The sequence below is a fragment of the Lacerta agilis genome, chromosome 4, assembly GCF_009819535.1.
Source record: "Lacerta agilis isolate rLacAgi1 chromosome 4, rLacAgi1.pri, whole genome shotgun sequence".
Lineage (NCBI taxonomy): Eukaryota > Metazoa > Chordata > Lepidosauria > Squamata > Lacertidae > Lacerta > Lacerta agilis.
This window is the reverse complement of record NC_046315.1, coordinates 71981326-71999919: the sequence shown is the minus strand read 5'-3', so window position 1 is coordinate 71999919 and position 18594 is coordinate 71981326. Positions and strand designations below refer to the sequence as shown.

At 41.1% G+C, this 18594-nt stretch overlaps 1 protein-coding gene across 2 annotated transcripts in view; it reads left to right on the top strand.

The window, feature by feature from the left end:
- The window catches only part of CRACDL (CRACD like), a 51944-nt gene that overhangs the window by 16739 nt on the left and 16611 nt on the right, over nucleotides 1–18594 (top strand). For both annotated transcript variants that reach the window (XM_033147568.1, XM_033147569.1), the window contains exons 2-7: nucleotides 7101–7177; nucleotides 8304–8472; nucleotides 11382–11517; nucleotides 12190–12351; nucleotides 13029–13097; nucleotides 16640–16867. In XM_033147568.1, coding sequence (XP_033003459.1) covers nucleotides 7129–7177; nucleotides 8304–8472; nucleotides 11382–11517; nucleotides 12190–12351; nucleotides 13029–13097; nucleotides 16640–16867 — 813 coding nt within the window. In that variant the 5' untranslated portion in view covers nucleotides 7101–7128. The remainder of the gene's footprint in view (nucleotides 1–7100; nucleotides 7178–8303; nucleotides 8473–11381; nucleotides 11518–12189; nucleotides 12352–13028; nucleotides 13098–16639; nucleotides 16868–18594) is intronic.

Below are 18594 nucleotides of genomic sequence, written 5' to 3'. Positions count from 1 at the left end.
TTAATTCAGAAAAAATAATCATATATGCTGTCAAACATTTGTACAGTACTTCAGTAAAACAGGGAACATTGTGTTTAAACAGTGTGTGAGAGTCTCTGGCAATGTGATCCATTTTAGGTCTGATGCTCTACTTATGCCTCTGGCAGTCTGCTACACACATAAGGTGACTATTGTGTCAGCTCCTGCTATATGCAGTGATATATGCTCACCATGAACTCCTCAATTGTTCTTTTTTAATGGCAATGGCATCCACCTGAGAGATGTCAGAACTGAGTTCCAGCTGAAAAAAATCCCTGGCTATATATGTGTATATTCTTCAGAAGTGGAAATGGTGACATAATGTTCAAAGAAGTTAAAAAATGCATAATGATGGACCATCGAAGAAATTAAAAGTGGGTAATAATGCATGCCAATAACAAAAAAGAGTTAAAAAAATACTGTGTAGGACCGTGCAGTACTGCCATTTTAAAAACTGCCTTTAGATTTGGCTTGACAGCTAACAACTGATACTAATTCATTGACTGATACTAATTCATCGGCAAGGAAGACCAATTCGGAATGCAGGTCACACCTACCTGCCAGGGTGGAGGCTGAGACCCGTATTCTATCTGAGAGAGTGAGAGCATCTTGTGTGTCAAGAGAAAGAAATAAACCCTGGTAGTTTTGGATTTCGGAAGAGGAGAAAGGAGCCTTTGAACTTGCTCGAAAAGGTTGATGAGACTTTCTGGCTGCCCCCATTTTGCTTATAGGAGGATAACTGGGATGCTAGACTGATCTTGCATGAATAGCAGCAGCAGTTTTTCCACTCAGCACACCTGTCTCTCAACGGTACAACCTGTACTCTTGGAAATAAAAAAAGGTTTGTTACAATGGGCTCCATAAATGCACTTTCACAAGAGGACTGAACTTTAAAATGCATTCTTTGTTGTTACCTGCCATTCTTCTTCCTGCTGATCTCTCCTTTGGCTGCCTGTATATTTAGAATTTCACTGTACTGTTGGATTGTTTATTTTCCCCCTTGCTATTTGTTTCCTACAATGGTAAGGTTTAGCTAACTTTCATGAATGTGAGAAAATGTTATTGGGTGTAGTCCTATAAATCTTACAAGGTATGCCTAAATCCCATTCATATCCATATGTGTTTAAGTCCCTGTAGTTTCAGTGGGACTTAGGTGTATCTTAAGTTTTCTCTGACTTGCACTACTCTTTGTTCTCTTTAAATATAGGGTGAATAGGGAAAGGAAACTGCTTCAAACATAACATACAGGTGCAATGAAGGAAATGCTTCCACAAAAAATGGGGTATGGTGCCCCTTTAAAAAGTATTCATAAAAGGAACACCTGTTGGTTTTTAGGATAATCACATAGAACTCCTTCTAAACTGAAATATTTATACCAAAAATAATTGAGCTAGATTGAAAAGCATTGGAGAGCTTTTTGTCTTTAAAATACATTCTTTTTTCATGTTCAATTCCTGAATTTTAAGATAATATGTATACAGTAGCCTAAGCCTGCAACTTACATGGGGGCTACATTCCAGGGATTGCGCCTAAAGCCAAAATCACAAATAGTCAAAATACATTGGGTTCAGTGGTGGGTGGGATTGCCAAAATCTTTTTTCCTGGATGCCCACCCCCTTTCTGCTCCCCTTTTTTGTTTTCAATTATTTTGCCAAGCACGTAAATCTGAATGCACACAAATTAAATGTGCGTAAGTTGCAGACTTACTGTATAGTCTGAATTAGAGTGAATATGTTAGTTTACAACAGTCACTGATAATGTTATTATCACAGTCTCTGTACTTTCTGCATTTCATTTTTCTCTGGCCTCATTTCATAACACTTCATGCATCTGATGAAGTGGACTCTAGTCTGTAGAGGTGTATGCGAAAATAAATTTGTTGGTCTTTAAGGTGCCACAAGGCTAGTTTAATTTTCAAACTTGCTATCACTTGTTTACCTTGAACATAAGTGGTTTTGGTTTCTATTGAAGGATGGGGAAAGGTTTAGGGTTTTGTGTGTGTGTGTGTGTGTGTGTGTGTGTCCTAGAATATGGTCTACAAGCTGTATTCAGGGGCTAAAGCAGTTAAGAGTTGTTTCTGAGAGGGAATGAAGCAGATGGAAGAAGTGATGCAACACAGAAATGTTCAATGCATCTTTACGCATAGAGTTACAGGTTAATAAGCTCTAGGTTGTTCTGCTTTGCATTAGATCCTTGGGGAGTTGGTGAAATGAGGGAATGTGTTTACCACATAGTGCTTATTGTTAAAGTTAGTGGACTTTGCTGCCTGGGGAGATTTCAGTGGGCTCGGATATTACTACCTGTGTTTCCACTTCCTAGATCGTCGTGAGTGTCTGTGTGTCTATAGTATTGGGGCACAGACGCTTTTTAGGCATTAGAAAAAAAAATCACACACACTGGGGACGGTCTGCTTTCTGACTCCTTTCATGTTGCAACCTATTGCTAAGATGACTAAGGAGGAGGTTCAGTACTGGAGCTGCATATATTTCTTCCTTCTGCCAGAGCATTCCATGTGACTGTGGGTTCAAACCTTCTGCAGAGGGGGCAAGCAAAGTGGCAATCAAGATGCTGAGGTGAGGTGAGAAATGAATTCATAGCAGAGTATTAATGAGCTGCAATGCTTCAGATATTCTGATATTCCATGCTACGCTAACGCATGTCTTTCCACCAAGCCCCAAATACCCTGCAAATAGAACATCGTGATTTGCTACTTTTCCTGTAAAATTGTGGAAGTACTTGTTCAGTGTTTGTGAGGCGGAAATCTCAGAGTAATAGTGCATTCTCTGCTCTCTCTTCCTTGATTATCTTATTTTAAGATCTAATTAATGTAACCATTAACACCTTTAAAATCTCTTTAAAAATGAAAAAATCTTCAAGGTCATGATGCGCATTACCTATCTTGCTATGCAAGGGAGACTTAAATGCCTTCTGGTGTAGAGTTATCCCTAGGCTTGACTATGCCCCTCTAGGAAGTGAAGCTCTCTTGCAGAGCCAAACTGACTTAAGGTGTGCACATGTAGCCTTTGAAATGCACAGGGCTCGTTTCTTCACAGTGCACTTCTGTATACTTTATAGCCAATAGCAATTGTACACACCTTCACTCAATGACATCATCTAAAGCAGCAGCTACTATCTGTGTTGTCTGTATGGGAATGTTGAGGCAGAAGAATGGGAGATTGGCAAAAGAGGACCAAAGAGGAAGATGGCTGCATGGCTAGCCCTTTTATAGGGTCTCCTAGGGTCACACCCATCTACCTGGTCACACACAGGGGGAGGAGGCTCCAGAGCAGGTATGACAGGAAGTCCCCCCTGTCTGGAGCAACATTCCCCTGTGTGTCCACTCAGTGGAGGAGCAAGCCTCCGCGCCGCCCGGGGTGGTGGCACGGAGGCAGCCCCCTGGGGGCGGGGCACACGGTGCGTGCGTTGTGACGTCACGACACATCGGATGAACTGCGCATTCCGGGCATGCGTAGTGGATCCAAGCTGGCGAGCGCGCGGCAGGTCGGGCAGCCCCACGACCCGCCGCTTGCTTGTTGGCTCCCCGTGGGAGCAGCAGTGCCAGCCAGATGCATCTGGCCGACGCTGCTGCAAGGCAGCGAGCGGCGGGGCGGGCAGCCGGGAGCAATGGACGGGGTGCTAGGCGGCAGGGGAGGGGCCGAGGAGTGTCACCCCCCTCCCCTGGAACCTGGGGTAGAGCACCCCCTACGCCCCGCCCTTCCTACGGCACTGTGTCCACTCTAGGCAGCAGGAAATGTTGTATTTGACTGCTTCAATGATGATACATCTCACAGTCTGCACACACAGGTGGGCATGCTTTCGAACTAGTACGCAGCTGTGCTCTCTATTCACTTCCCCTCAATTGGTGTTTCCACAGTCTTTCAAAAGAGTGAGGTTGTAAATTTGTGTGTTGACATACTGTAAACAGAGGATCTATATTTCGGTATACAGAAGCAGCTAAGTTACCGCACCGCTTCCTCTTTTGCCTATTTCATTCATAGACAAGTTAAGTCTGGTTAGGGGGAGTGGAACACACCTACAACATGAGTTGGTCTGCTGCAATTGGCAGCAGTGACCTGACAGTGTGTTGTTATCTGTGTACATGTGTGCTTGAGGAGCACATTCTCGGCATACAACAGATTATAACCGTTCCAGCAGAATGCCCTTTTGACTGACAAATAGCATGTGATAGTGATGGGAGTGGCATTGTGTGCACAGCAACCTGAAAAAGTGCCTGCATCCTACACTTGAATGCACATGATCATGCAGTGTGTACACCCATAGATTGTAAGCCTGTGGGCAGGGACTGTTTAAAAACAACCAACTTCGTAAGCTGCTCTGGGAGCCTTTTTTGACCGAAGTGTGAGTAAAAATAAAAATTAAAAAATTAAAAATACTGACTACTATGGAAACAGAAACAAAGGTGGAAGACTAATTGGTGCTCTCCCCTTGCCCCTCAGAAAAGTTGGTGGGATCTTTCCAGGGTAAGTTTAGGAGATACTTATGATATGGTAATGCACATCTTCTTGAGCCTTTGTAATAATTAATTTTGAGGACCAACCCAATGGTAAATGCTAACTAGGGTTTCCATCTTAACCCATAAGAATCTGAACTGGGTTTGCAAACCAAGGCTATGAGGAAACCTAACTACCAACTATCTTGGTTAATAGTGATAGAGATATAAACCTTCATTGGAATTTAGGGCTATGGATGAAGGGAGGAGTGGCAATTAATGCACAGGGGGGAAAGGGCTGGGGGAAGGTGAACTTGCAGTTCCAGAGCCCACTCTTGATAAATTTAACCTTGGTTAAGAGATTGAGGAGTTAGTATTAACTCTGCACTGTTCTTTGTTGCAGGCCTTGAAAGCCAGGTCAATTGCACAATTGCTGTTACTCACCTTGAGTCTTTTATAACAGAGAATAAATCTAAGCAAACAATTCATTTCTGCAGACGTAATACAGAAGGGAGTATTCTGTTTGTGATCTTTACTCATCAAGGAGGGGTGGACATACCTAAATGTATTGGATCAAATTTGTTTTCATAACTTAGCAACTGCTGACCTTTCACTGCATTCATTTATAACAAGCCTGTTTGTGCTCTAGCCTGGGGAACATATTGACCATTGGCTGAATCAGAAAGCTAAATATGAAATGTACCTTTAAAAAAAATGGGTTGAAGCAGAACCAAAATAAGTATTCTTCCAAAGTCTTGTTTTAAACATACCCTTTTAAGATTATCAAATGCATAACCCATTAAAACTTGAAGGGGGAATAGTATGAAAACCTTTCACACAGAGAATAAATTTTTACTGTATCAAAGTATCGATAGTCAATTTAATCATGCTTCCTAAAAGTTACCCTAAGTGAGCAGGTCTTGCAGTGTTTCAGGGTGACTTAAGTGGGGCAAATTGCAGTAGTTTAACCTCATGGTGAAGAAAAATAGAAAAGATGAACATCACCTTTCATGTAAAGAGAGGAAGCCTTTTCACCAGATGGAGCTAGTGGAAAGTGTCACTGACCATTGCATCTCAGCTTCCTGCTTCTACACCAGATTGCAGTATTAGGTTCCATGAACATTGCTGCAGACTCGCGATCAAGGAGAAGAAACCATAGAAACAGCAGTAGAGTTATCCGCAGGCAGTAGGTCTCAGATTTAATCCACTTACCTGGAATAGACACATCCAGGTAAGGCTGGGAATGTACCCTGTCTGAACCCCTGAAGAGCCACTGTGAGTTGGTGTGGAAAATACTGATTTAGATGAGCTCATGGTCTGAAAGGAGCTTTCTAAGTGATACTGCTTACTTGTAGAGCAGCAGGAAGCTGAACCCTGTTCATGATTAAAGTTCTAGCCTTGGAGGGCATTAATTTAATCTTGTTAAAATTCATCTCCATTTGTTTGTTTGCTTGCTTGCTTGCTTCTAACACTTTGCAAGACCTTGTTTGTTCTGAAATCCTGTTGGGTAGGAAGGCAAACAGGATGGACTGTGAGGTGAAGCCATACTGAAGGTCCCAGGAAGGTGATGAGCTGTCATGCTCCAGGTGGTGTCCTCAGGGACCAGGGTCTCAGTCCTAGAAAATAAAATGCATTCTGGCAAAACATTTACCCAAGAGAACAGGGTATAAGATGCAGTATAGTCTCAACAAGCCAAGGTCAAACACATGTAATCAGTCTCTGTCCAAACATGAGCCAAAGGCTAAGTCAGGTGTGATGGTCCAAATTCAGTAGCACAGGCAAAGTACAACACAGCAAGGAGGAGGAGCAGAGACCCGTGTTGCCTCCGGCAACTGAAAGGTTGGCTCAAGTGGAGCCTCCTAGACAACACCTGAATTCCACCTGCAGGTAGCAGAGGAATTCCATGGAGTGCTTACTCATGAGTGGGCACCTTACTCACAAGCTGCAAAATGACTCTGGATCTGTAGATGCATGCTGTGTTACTGTTCTTCAGCCTGGACCCAGGCCTTTTGACACCTATGTTCTCAAGGACTGAAGGGTGGCTGCATTACATCATCTGATGTCTTGAAGGGGTCTTCAGGAGGGCTCCCACCAACGTGATCCTAAGCCTTGGTTCCATGAGAACCTGCTTAGTCCTCAAGGTCCTTGATCAACAGAGCATCTGGTTCATACACCAAGGACTCAGCATCTGACACCTGGTCAGAGCTAGGCATGGCACAAACAGATGTCCGTCATTACCCAGTGTAGTCTGCTTGCCAGGGACAAGCAGAACCATTCAAGCATGGTTCTGCAAACTACTACAACCGTTGATTTCATGGTCAACAGTATGAAAGGATTAATAATTAAATCTTGGGAAGAGCCTTGCATCAATCAGGTGAAGCTGCCTATGTGGGTCTAACTTCTAGGTTAAAATCTTCAAGATGTGACGCTGTCAGTGCCACCCAAACTAATTATCATCTTCACAGTATGATCGTTTGTAATTGTTTCCCTGACCGTCAGGATAGGAATCATGGAATCTGCAACTCAACAACATCTGGAGGACTAAAACTTTCGCACCCCACCTGAGATCTAATATCAAACAAGTCTAGATAATATTCTGTTGAGAATATATATCTTTCCCTTTTTCATTTAGTGACTGCTTTACCAGTTCCACAAGGGTCATGGATATCAAATTCCCAGAGGCTGAAGGATTTGGCGAGGAAGGTTCAGGTAAAAGGCCTATTTTCATGTTACGTTTGAGAGAACCTCCTTTCTTATTACAGAAATGATTTAAGTTTTTCTATTTGGCTTTTCTCTAGAGCTGTCATCTAGTTTAATCAGCAGATATTTGTTGAAAGTTTGCATAATTAATCAGTTCATTGGTCAAATCTGTATGTTTGCTTATTAATAAAACAAACATTCTAAATCAGGAGTGAGGAACCTCTGGCCTGCATGTGAAATTAGGTCTGGCAGGGGTCCTAAATGGAAATAGTAAAATAGCCCTCTTTGGGAGCTCCTGCAAAAGCTTTTAGAATTTGCTTCATGTGGCAAAAGACCCATTTTTATCCAAAGGCGGCTGGCCTGAAAACATTTTCTTGAATAAGTTTACTTTCTGTGGCGTTTAGCTTGGCATTGCACTTCAGTATTACGGCTTGACGCTTGTTTTAACACGGAAAGGGCCACTTGGTAACTTAATTACCATTCAGAATATCAGCATGCGGGTTTTCCACCTCAGCAAGCTATTTCTGTGTTTTTAAATTACTCTCGTCATTTGGTAACAAGGCCATCCTGCTCTTCACTGATTAGTGAAGAGAGACATTGAGTTTCCGGACTGTAATTTAATTCTGTTCCCTGCATCTACCATTTAACACTGAGTTTATACTTCACAGTCTTATTACATTAAATGTTAATAGGATATTGGCAGCGACTAGAGAGTAGTCTTTCTTGCAAGTCTTTCCCCCCCTTTAATTACAGGTGGGTAGCCGTGTTGGTCTGCCATAGTCAAAACAAAATCGAAAATTCTTTCTAGTAGCACCTTAGAGACCAACTGAGTTTGTTCCTGGTATGAGCTTTCGTGTGCATGCACACTTCTTCAGAAGTGTGCCCCCCTTTAATGTACCTTATATCCTCACAATTCGTTTACACCAGTACAGTAATAGTATTACGTTGGGATCAGTGTGGATACAAATATCTGTTCATTCAATGAAACATTGGTGGAAAAAGACAACTGGGGCTGAGGCGGTGGGGGGGGGCGGACAGGAAGAGATTGCCTTCTTGATGACATGTGTGGATGAATAAATAATAACAGCACTGCCTAAAAATAATTACGACTCCCTTAATATTTATTCCCTCCCAGGAAAGAAGAAGTCCAAATTTAAATCTATCAAAAAGTTCTTTGGGAAAAGAAAACGGAAAGAGACGTTATCACCTTCAGGAAGTGGTAGTCTGAAACAATGCCAGTCTGCAAGTGATGTCACAGCTTCACAGTCTATGCATATAGATTACGATTCTGAAGATGAGCTTGAGTAAGTCTCTATAAACTTGTTTTTAGCTTGTTCACGAAACAACGAATTTCCTTTTGGAAAAGCCAGGTAACTTTTCATAGATTAACCCCTGCAAGAGACCCTTTGTTGCATGCTCAAGCATACTTCCTTTGAGAATATTGGGGAGGCTGCAAATAAATTTCAGAAGGGGGGGGAGGCTGCAATCGCATGCCACAGGAAGTCCTTTCTGCTTATTGACTGCTTAGCTCCTCCCTGCTTCAGGTAAACCAGGGTGCTAAGTCAGTGTTTGCTTTTGGCTTATGAATAATACTTTATTTTATTTCTACCCCCCAGGGTAGGTATAATTGGCTCATACTTAATGATTTATGGCTTACTGTAAAATAAGAATGTCACAGTGACATAGCTGTGAACTGGAGAGCTCTAACATATCTTACGGTGCCATTGGAAAGAAAAAAATGATGTATATTTTTGATGCCATTACTTAGAGATTGTATCAAAATCTTTACAAATAGCTATATTATTTAAATCAATCTCTCCCTGCTCCCCCAAATAACGCTTTCTTTTTCTACCTGTAAAAATGTTAGGCTGGAACCTTTCTCCTTGGCATTTAGTTTTCTCCGTGAAAGGAATTTTTAATATGCATTCAGTCACATGGTCCTCTATGTGAAATGCCAAGTAGAGCCACCCAGACACAGGTTTATCTCCTCTATAAGATCTAAACCTCAGAGTTCCAGTGTACAAGAGGAGGGAAGAGGGAGCTATCAGGAAAAGTTTATAAACTACTCTGTGACTAACTAGGGAAGGAATCTTGGGACTGTGCTGTCTAGTTGTCTTAAAATGTGTTTAATGGTTTTAAAAAACATATTGAAAACATTGTTTTTAACAATTGTGTTACCACTTTGGTGTTTGGTGCCCTGGACTGCTTTGAGAGGAAGGGTAGGATTGAAAATCAGTCAAATAAATTGATAAAAATGCAATGAAGAGAGTGACTCAATATGTGGCACCCATGAAAGAAAAGGTCAAATTTATTGTTGGGGATCTTATTATTATCATAATTCCTTGATATATAGCTGTAATGTGGTCACGCCCAGAATACCGTGTACAATTCTGGTCACTGCATCTTAAAAAGGATATTGTAAAGCTGGAAAAGTTGCAGAAAGTGGCAACCAAAAGATTCAAGCGGCTAGAGCGTCTATCCTACATGAAAAGGTTATAGTGTCTGAGAGCAGGGCTTAGCCTAGAAAAGGGTGGGCTAAAGTTGGGGACGTGATAAGAGGTATGTAAGATTATGCATGATTTGAAAAAAAAAGTGTGTAGGGATAACCTCTTTAATAATAATACTAGGAGTCTGGGACCTAGGTTCAGGTGACAGATTCAGGACAGACAAAAATAAGTACAGTGGTCCCTCGACTTACGAATTTAATCCGTTCCGAAAGCACATTCGTAGGTTGAAAAGTTCGTAAGTCGAAAAAGCGATTTCCCCATAGGAATGCATTGAAGCAGTTTTAAAAAGAAAAATTCGTAAGTCGAGGAAACTGCATCTAAAATTCGTAAGTTGAATAAACCGCATCTAAAATGCCAATGGATTTCCATTTGGATGTCGAAAAATTCGTTGGCGTGCGGCCACTTTTTTCGTTCGTAAGTCGAAAAATTCAGATGTCGAGTATTCCGTAAGTCGAGGGACCACTGTACTGTTTTGCGCTGGCCATAGGTGAACTTCCACAAGATGTAGTGATGGCCACCAACCCGGGTGGTTTAAAAAGAGGAATTGATTATTGTTGGCTTCTAGTCATGGTGACTGGATTATCTCTTGCATCAAAGGTTGCATGCCTCCAAATACTACCATAGTTGCTGGGGAATTATGAGCAGGAAGAGTGCTGTTAATGACTGTATTCTGCTTGCGAGTTCCCTACAGGCCTTTCCTTATTTGCCTATGATGGGCTGCAGAAATGTCTGTTTTCAAGTAAGATCGAAGGCCCAAATCATATGACCTAATAATAATAAAAAGAACGAGAGTGCCGATGAGCGGAATCCTGAGCTGCCAGAGCACTTGCATATGAAATTAGAGATCATAGTATTAAGGCTGGAGGGCATGATTCCCATGCATGTTCAGCTCCTAGCACTGCCGTTTAGTAATTGTGCACTGTGAATAAATACCTACAGTCCTTGCGTTACACGAGGCTCCCACTAGGGGTTGCTAAACCACAACATCAAAAAGCCCTTGGTACTCTGAATGTCTTTGTTTACTGTTGGCTTGCAGGAAACCTGCATATCCCAAAGCAGCAGTATTGAAAATGCTTTCTTGTTAAATGTATAGAAAAGGCCATAATTGTGATCATTCACAAAAATCAATACTGCATCTCCAGTTTTTAAAATCTCCGAGTAGTACAAAGAAGCTGTAATTAGAGTTATTAAAGTTAATTTGAAGTTCTGCCCTTGGGTAGAGGAATTTTCAGGGAAGCTGAGACTAGCAAAACGTCTTAAGAGAGCCCCATCATTCCTAGGACATTGCTGCATTTTGTGAAAAGTGAAATTCAAAGCCAGCGTGGAAGTTTCATCTCAGGTGAGAGCCAAAGGAGTTTTGCTAAGCCAAGCAAAACATTCCAGGGTGGTTCTGCATGTCCTGGAGAATTTTCTGTGCAAATTCTTTGCATTTCGGAGAAGGCATTCTTTCTTTGATTAAGCTGCTCTCCAGTGATCTCAAATACACTGAACTTGCACTGCATTTTTTTTCTTCCTTATATAGCAGATCTTCATTTTCCACCTATTGTTTCACTGAACATATTTTTAGCCATCCTTGAGAGAAAAGTGACTGTTCCCCATCCCATTTAAATTTTCTGTCCGTCCATCCATTTCAATAGCATCTTCATTTAATGAAGGCCAAACATTGACACACATGCATTTTCCATTTGTGTTCTGTATTCTCCTAGGATGCAGGAAGGTATTATGGGAAGCAGAGCCTTGTCGCATGAGAGCATTTTCATTTCTGAGACTGCACAAGAACCTACTAGACCAATCCGAGTATTTTCTCAGGAAAATGTTTCTGATCGGATTAGGGCTTTGCAGGTAATGTGAAATGTATACAATAATGTTGACTCTCTCTCTCTCTTCTCTCTCTCTCTTTCTCTGTTTCTGCCTTCCCCCCCACCAGCAGTTCTAACTGTAACTCTGGATTTGCTTCCGTATGATAGTAACATACATTTAAATTAAATATTCTCAATACAGTTCTAAATCAAGGATGGGAAACAACATTCCTTTGGGAGTGGTTGGGGGTATCCTCTTTTTTCCCTCTCCCCTGCCCCATATTTTCTCGCAATAATACCCTGCACAGAGTTCACATCATAAAAGGGGAACAGAACAACTTAACCTACATTCAAAAATATTTCAGACAAACCTAATTATTTGGTTGTAGATTTTTGAATATTTTTTATTCACAACTACCTTTTGCCGCTTCTTGCTTTTTTATTCAAACAAACAAATAAAAAATCAAGCTAAAAGTAATAATAAAAAACAGTCACAAGAGTTTATGACCTTTTCTTTTTAAAAAAATCCCCCTATGTTAGTGATTTGCTATGTCTAGGGGAAAGAAGGGCACTGTGATTATGAGAACTTCTGGCTGGCTCATTTCTTCCATACAAGCAGATGCCTGTTCATGTGGACAAAAATAAGTATTGCATGACCCAGCCATTCAGTAGTGAAGGAAATACATTGAAACATGCTTGAAATTTGTCCTTGTAGTTGAAACTCCAACAGAATTGGAAATTAAGGGCCTCCTCTCCATTTGGAACATCTTCAAAAAGAGTGGATGATACTGGGATGAGTTCAGAAGATGATGGATTACCTAGAAGTCCACCGGAAACATCTTTACTACAAGAAATGTTAAATTCCAGTACAGCAAAGGTAGGATAAGTCAAACATGCCATTTTCAGAATATTATTTTGAACGCGATCATTTGTTTCATTTTGCCTTACTGGTTGAAATTACCTTGCAATAACCTGCGCACCGCAGTCATCCTGATAAAAGAAGCATTTGTAACAAAGATAGATAATCAAGATAGATAACCAAGTGTTTGGAAACATTACACAGCACCTGGTATAGTCAAGGGCAAGTTATTTTGAAGAGGAAAGAAAAGTGCATGTGTAGAGTTGAATGGAAGGATCAGAAGGTTTAAACAACATAATGAGTATTTTGGGGATATCTTTATTTATTGCAACATATTCTTCTAGAAACGTTTTATCTTCTTTTTTACTGCAACAGTGGCAGAGGGATTGCAAAAATTATCAAGAAAAAACGATGTTGAACGATCTCAGCCTTTGTCTCTTCCCTTCCCCACCCTCGTAAAAACATACTAATGTTATCACCTTTCCATAAAAATGAAAACACAAAACACCTCCCGCCATCTTTATATTTTTCAGGATTCCTACTAATTATTAGAACTGCATAGATTCTCTTCGTGCAACTTATATTTTCTCTAGTCTGTTTTGTGGTTTGTATAGCATGTAACCTGTGTGTGTCTCTCAGTGTCTCATCTCATTTTCTCATCTATCACTGAATCTTTTCCTCATTCCACCCCACAGTTCTCTGACTCGCACAAGCACCTTAGCTCTTTGAGTTTAGCTGGAACAGGCAGTGAAGAAGAAGAACAGGTAATAATAATGATTGGCATTTAATTGTGCATGTGTGTTTTTGTGTATCCAAAGCAACTGTTGGATTCCTGAACCTCTGTAGCAAGGTTGCTATCCTTTAAGGGCTAGTGGGCACACTGAAATGTTCAGAAAGTGCCCAGGGCGCCCATCACAAAATGGCTGCCTTGGTGGCATGGCATAATACAAAATGGCTACCACACCTATAAGAACAGGAAAACAGATGGTTCTGCAGAATGATGTGAACATGCTCCCCCATCAATGAGTGGAAAATGTACATACATCAGCCACTGCTGGAGTCACTCACTGAGAAAAGCTATTTGCTTATCTCCTCAGTTCAGAATGGAAAGGAGGGTGGTAGTCAAATCCTGGCATCTGGTGAAATGAGAGCATGTTTAAGGAGTTGTGTTCAGTCACACATTGTGGATTCTTTAGATTCCTTTTGTGGGTGCCATTGAAAATACTGGCAGGCACGTGGAGTAGTGGGTTGAATCATTCTTCTCTAAGAGGTATTAATGAAGGATATTCATTTACTTATGCATAGCAGTTTCGGCAACTGCATTATAGATATTGAAAAGTTGATTTATGTTTTATTTATTTTCATACTTCTGGTTTTCAAGCACCATTGAATTCAGCCTCCAGGAAGAGGCTGAATTGGGCAAGAAGTTGATCAGATACTACTTTTCAGTACAAAAGCAAGTCAATGCAGGGGTGTCTTAGGCTTTCGGACACCCTACTGCTGACTTGTCTTCAAATTTTACATTTGAACAGATCTAAACAGCAGTTAAGCAGCATGCACAAGGTCATGTGCTTGGTTGTGCAGAAGAAGAGTCCCCTTATTCCTTTCTTAACTGTTCAGGTGCTGTTCTTAGGTCAACATCCACACATTTCAAGCACATTTAACACACAACTAAACACATGGCTTCTTCCCCCAAATAATCCTGGGAACTGTACTTTGTCAGGGATGCCGGGAATGGTAGTTCTGTGAGAGGTGAACTACAGTTCCCATAATTCTTTGGGAAAAGCCATGTGTTTTAAATGTATGGCGTGGTTGTAACCCTAGTTAGGGATCCAAGCTGATCCATTGCTGATTATGACTGTTGGTTTTTGTGCCTGGGAGACTTGAATTTTCACCAGTCCCTCATCCAGTCCAACATGAGCAGGGATAATTGGAGCCAATGTTCCTACCCACAAACCTGCGATCTTTGAGTAGGAGTTGATAGGTGCCCTTCAATCAGCAACACACATAGCCAGCAGATTGAAGAGCATTTTAGCAGTCCTTTGAAGAGATCCATTTACTCACTGAGCTGAGGAAGAGCCAGAGGCATCAAGGCACATGAGAGCTGGAGGGGAGAGTGCAAAGAAGTGAGAGGTTTTTTTTTTTCCTGGAGACGAGGAAAAAAGGAAATTAAAATACATCAAGAAAAGGTCGTTTAGAAATTAAGTTATTTTAAAGTGGCTTTTGAGGATAACACTTAGTAGCATTCTCCCTCGCTGCTCCATATTCATCATGAAGAGCATTGGTCCAGGATGTTACGTTTGCGAATCTGAACTTCAAACCTGCTTTGACCATAGGGCAGTAAACAAGCCATTTGTGCTAATTCACAGGGACATAACTGTGGATATTTTCACCCACGCAAGTAAAGTGCATATCGAACATACATCACTCTGCAGACCAAGTTTCTGTAACACCTCCAATGTAGCTATTTTCAGTAGGGGTTGTTTACCCAATAATCAGTGAGAATTTGCCATGATATGAAATACTGAGTGTTGCATATGCTTATATGAGTCAACCCACCGGCAGAAGATAAGACTAGAGCAGTTGAAATGATAAGTAGGTGCTGATTGGAAAGTGGCCCAGAAATGCATTAGTTTCTCCTGCTGTTGAGGCCGGATGGCTCATCTTGACTGCTTGCTTGCTTCTCCATAATTTTCACAGTACCTCAGTGCTTTAGAATCTCCTGCAGAGCATGTTGTATGTGTATGAAATGTGTTTATATACAATAGAACATGCATCTGTCTTCGTCTGGGCATGATTATGCACAATAAGACAACCTTGAGATGTTTTTAAGGGTTCCAAAGGGAATACAAAATGTAAAAGACGGAAATGTTTGACAGCTTATAGGCACTGAGTTGTAAGCTGAAAGTATGCTCAAATGATTCCAGTTCTAGACTCTCCTATACTGCTGGAAGAGACCTGAAAGTCCTGAGTGGGAAAAAATATTAAAACTGACATGCAACTGACATTATATCCCACTGTTATGCTGCAAGGAGAAAGGAGAGAATAAAGTTTACCAAGCCAGAGATGCACATGAGTAAAGAAAGGCCATCCTGCATTTTATTTTTTGGAAACAGAAAATAATTTGAAATGAGTTCATAAGGGAGGGAGGAATACTGTGCCTCTCGTCTCTGATGCTGCTTTTCCTAAAAGTAGACATTGGTTTTAATAATAATAATAATAATAATAATAATAATAATAATAATAATAATAATTTATTTGTACCCCTCCCATCTGACTGGCTTGCCCCAGCGCCACTCTGGCGGGCTTCCAGCATATATATAAAAACATTAAACCTTAAGCTTGGGGGGTCGCTTAACTATATAATGCAGTTTAAAACATTTCTCATCTTCAAAGAATCCTAGGAACATTCATTTACATCTCATAGAGCTACAATTCCCAGCACCCTTTACAAATTACAATTCCCAGGATTCTCGGGGGCAGAGGAATGTGCTTTAAGGGGATGATGTGTACAGAGCCCTAGTTTTATAGAGGCATTTGTTTCTTTAGTGTAGGACAAGTGGAACCAAGCACAGAATAATACAATGTGGAATGCTCCAATTCCATTCCAAATCCGGTTTTCTTTCTTCTTCTTTTCTTCTTCTTCTTCACCCGACAATCAGTTTGTATTCTGTGCCCACTGAGCATAGTCAGATCTTGTCCTCCTTGGGATTCCCCCCCCCAAGTGATTTTGCACTTGATAAATCTCCTCCTTGTTTGTGGATGGTGTCACTCAAGCCCCAACTTTGCTTTTTAGCATATAGGATTGTGTGGTCTGAAGGGACTTGATGACAACTTTGCTGAAGCTAAGCAAGTCTGGGTCTCTTTAGTCCCAAGATGGAAGACTCTGTGGGAGCCCTACGTGTGCTTCCATGGAAGAAAGGCAGGATATTAATTCAATAGGCAGCAATTCAGAAGCACTGGGGATGGAACTTGGAGCAGAAGCTGAAATCTCAATATAAGTGCTCTTCATTTTTGTTGTTGATTAAAATGAAATGGCGGTAGTATTGATACTGCCTCTATTAAATCTGTACACTACATTATGGTCCCAGCAGTGTTGGCAGCCTTATGTATTCATTGCTGTTTACATCATTTCCCTATGTGCTACAGTATGCTAGAGAGTGATTCCAACACTGATTAAATGTGTATTTAAAAATTCCTTAGAAACTTTCAAGTTTTATTGTATGTTTAAATTGTGCTCTTTTTTTAAAAAAAAAATCCAACTCTTTCCCTCCCTCTCTTCTGTCATTTTGGGCTTCTCCTTTAGGTCACACCAAGTCCTTTGAGATCCTCTTCTGTGGAAAGCCAGCTATTCCCCAGGCAGCCAAGTGCTAAAATTATATCTCTGCAGACATCTGACTGCAGTCTCTCTCCTCCTGCTGATTTTGATACTCCAGCCGAGTTTTCTTCTTGCCTGGATAATTCAGCTGCTAAGCACAAGCTTTTAGTGAAACCACGGAACCAAAGATCCAGTAGAACAAGACGACCCGCTTCGGTAATAAACTAAAAAAAGATAGACATTTAAAAACCATTTGAAAACATATGTTCTTTGTCCCCATTGCTATGCTTCCTTATCAGTCATGCTTGGTGAGAACTGCATGTGTGCATATTTAATTCCCCAGAGAACAAGGGACAACTGGATAGTAGAACCAGTTTTAGCAACAATAACAAAGGAAGTGGAGAGAATAAAATTATGTGTGTGCCTGAATGTTCTATTCCAAGCTGTGTGTTTCCGTTTAACATAAAGAAGAGCCCTGCTGGATTAGACTAAACACCCTTGTAGCATCTTGTTGTTACAGTGACAACCAGATGCTTATGGGAAGCCCAAGAGCAGGATTCATGGTAGCAGCTCCCTCCCTAATCATGTTCCCCCGAAACACATATTCAGGAACATACCACTGTAGTTTCTGGACTGAAACATACCTGGGGAGAAAGGGGTAAGGTTGTGTCAATATGTTTTATGAAACTCTCACTTGGTTTATCTTTTTATCCGGCTTATCTCACTTGGACCCATCATTCTGTTGCTTGAACTTTGTAGCTTCTCTTCCCAGTGGCTTGGAAAACAAGTAAAAAAAAAAAAAAAAAGAGGCAAGCTAAAACATGCTGGAATTGTAAAACGCAAAACTCTTCAGTCAGTAAATTTTTCAGCCCATGAAGGCTAGGCAAAAATGTAGGAGTTGCTCAGGTTGGACCATATCAAAGGGACCCAATTTTAAAAGTTGCCTTTCCTCTTATCGCCTCTTCGTGAGTCCAGAATTATTTTTTTGTAGCTGGAAATTGTACCTATTGGGTCACTTTTTTAAAAGAGTGGATGCTGGCATGCATTCCAAACGTGGAACACACGTTTCCTGCCTTGGCAGCAGGTACTTCAAGGATGTAGTGAATGTGTGAAGCCACTTACACCGCACTTACAGTGTAACCAAGATTCTACATTGAAGGGCAAGAGTCCTACATATACAGAGCAAGCTTCCTGCTACAAACACGCTCCTGGCCCTTCTGTTCCCTGCACACAGTTATAAATTACATGAAGAGGAGCTCCTGAATAGGGCTAGACATAACAAATTGAAAACTAGTTTAATTCCTCCCCCCTTATTATTTTCTACTGCGACATCTCTGATATCTCTTCATATGTCAAGATGTCCACCAATATTTTTGGGTCCTTTTCTTCCACTATAATTTCTGGTATGGGAACTGCTGCAGTGCAGATTCTTCTGATCCTACTTGGGTTACAATTAGAAGTTTCAGGATTGTGTGTGGGAGGAGCTCACTTCATGCCCCCCCCCCCGCCAGCATTGGTCCAGTTTCTAGGAGGTAGTGGCCAGACACCGTGATGTACCCCAGCAGGTAGGACTCTGTGGTTAAATGTGTTCCTTTTACAGCTCAGCCCTATACACATCAACTTGGAAGTATGGTACAATGCAAGGCCACCACCTCTATAATTCTTTTCCCACCCAGGGTGGAGTAAAGTTAAATTGTAAAAAATAAGTGTGTTTCTCTCTGCTCCATTAGGTTTTCAGTATAGTTGTTAGGTGTTTTAATATCAGATATTTTAGTTTGCTTTCTTTTGAGTCGTCTACCATTTGCACTGAAATGCATGCACCTGCCCTCCTTTTTAAGTGTCATTTTGTATGTGTGTATTCCCACCCCCCATTTTCCCTTAAGAGTTTTTGGTGATTGCTTTTCATGGCCAGTTTGATTTGAGAAAAATAGTAGCAGCCAGTG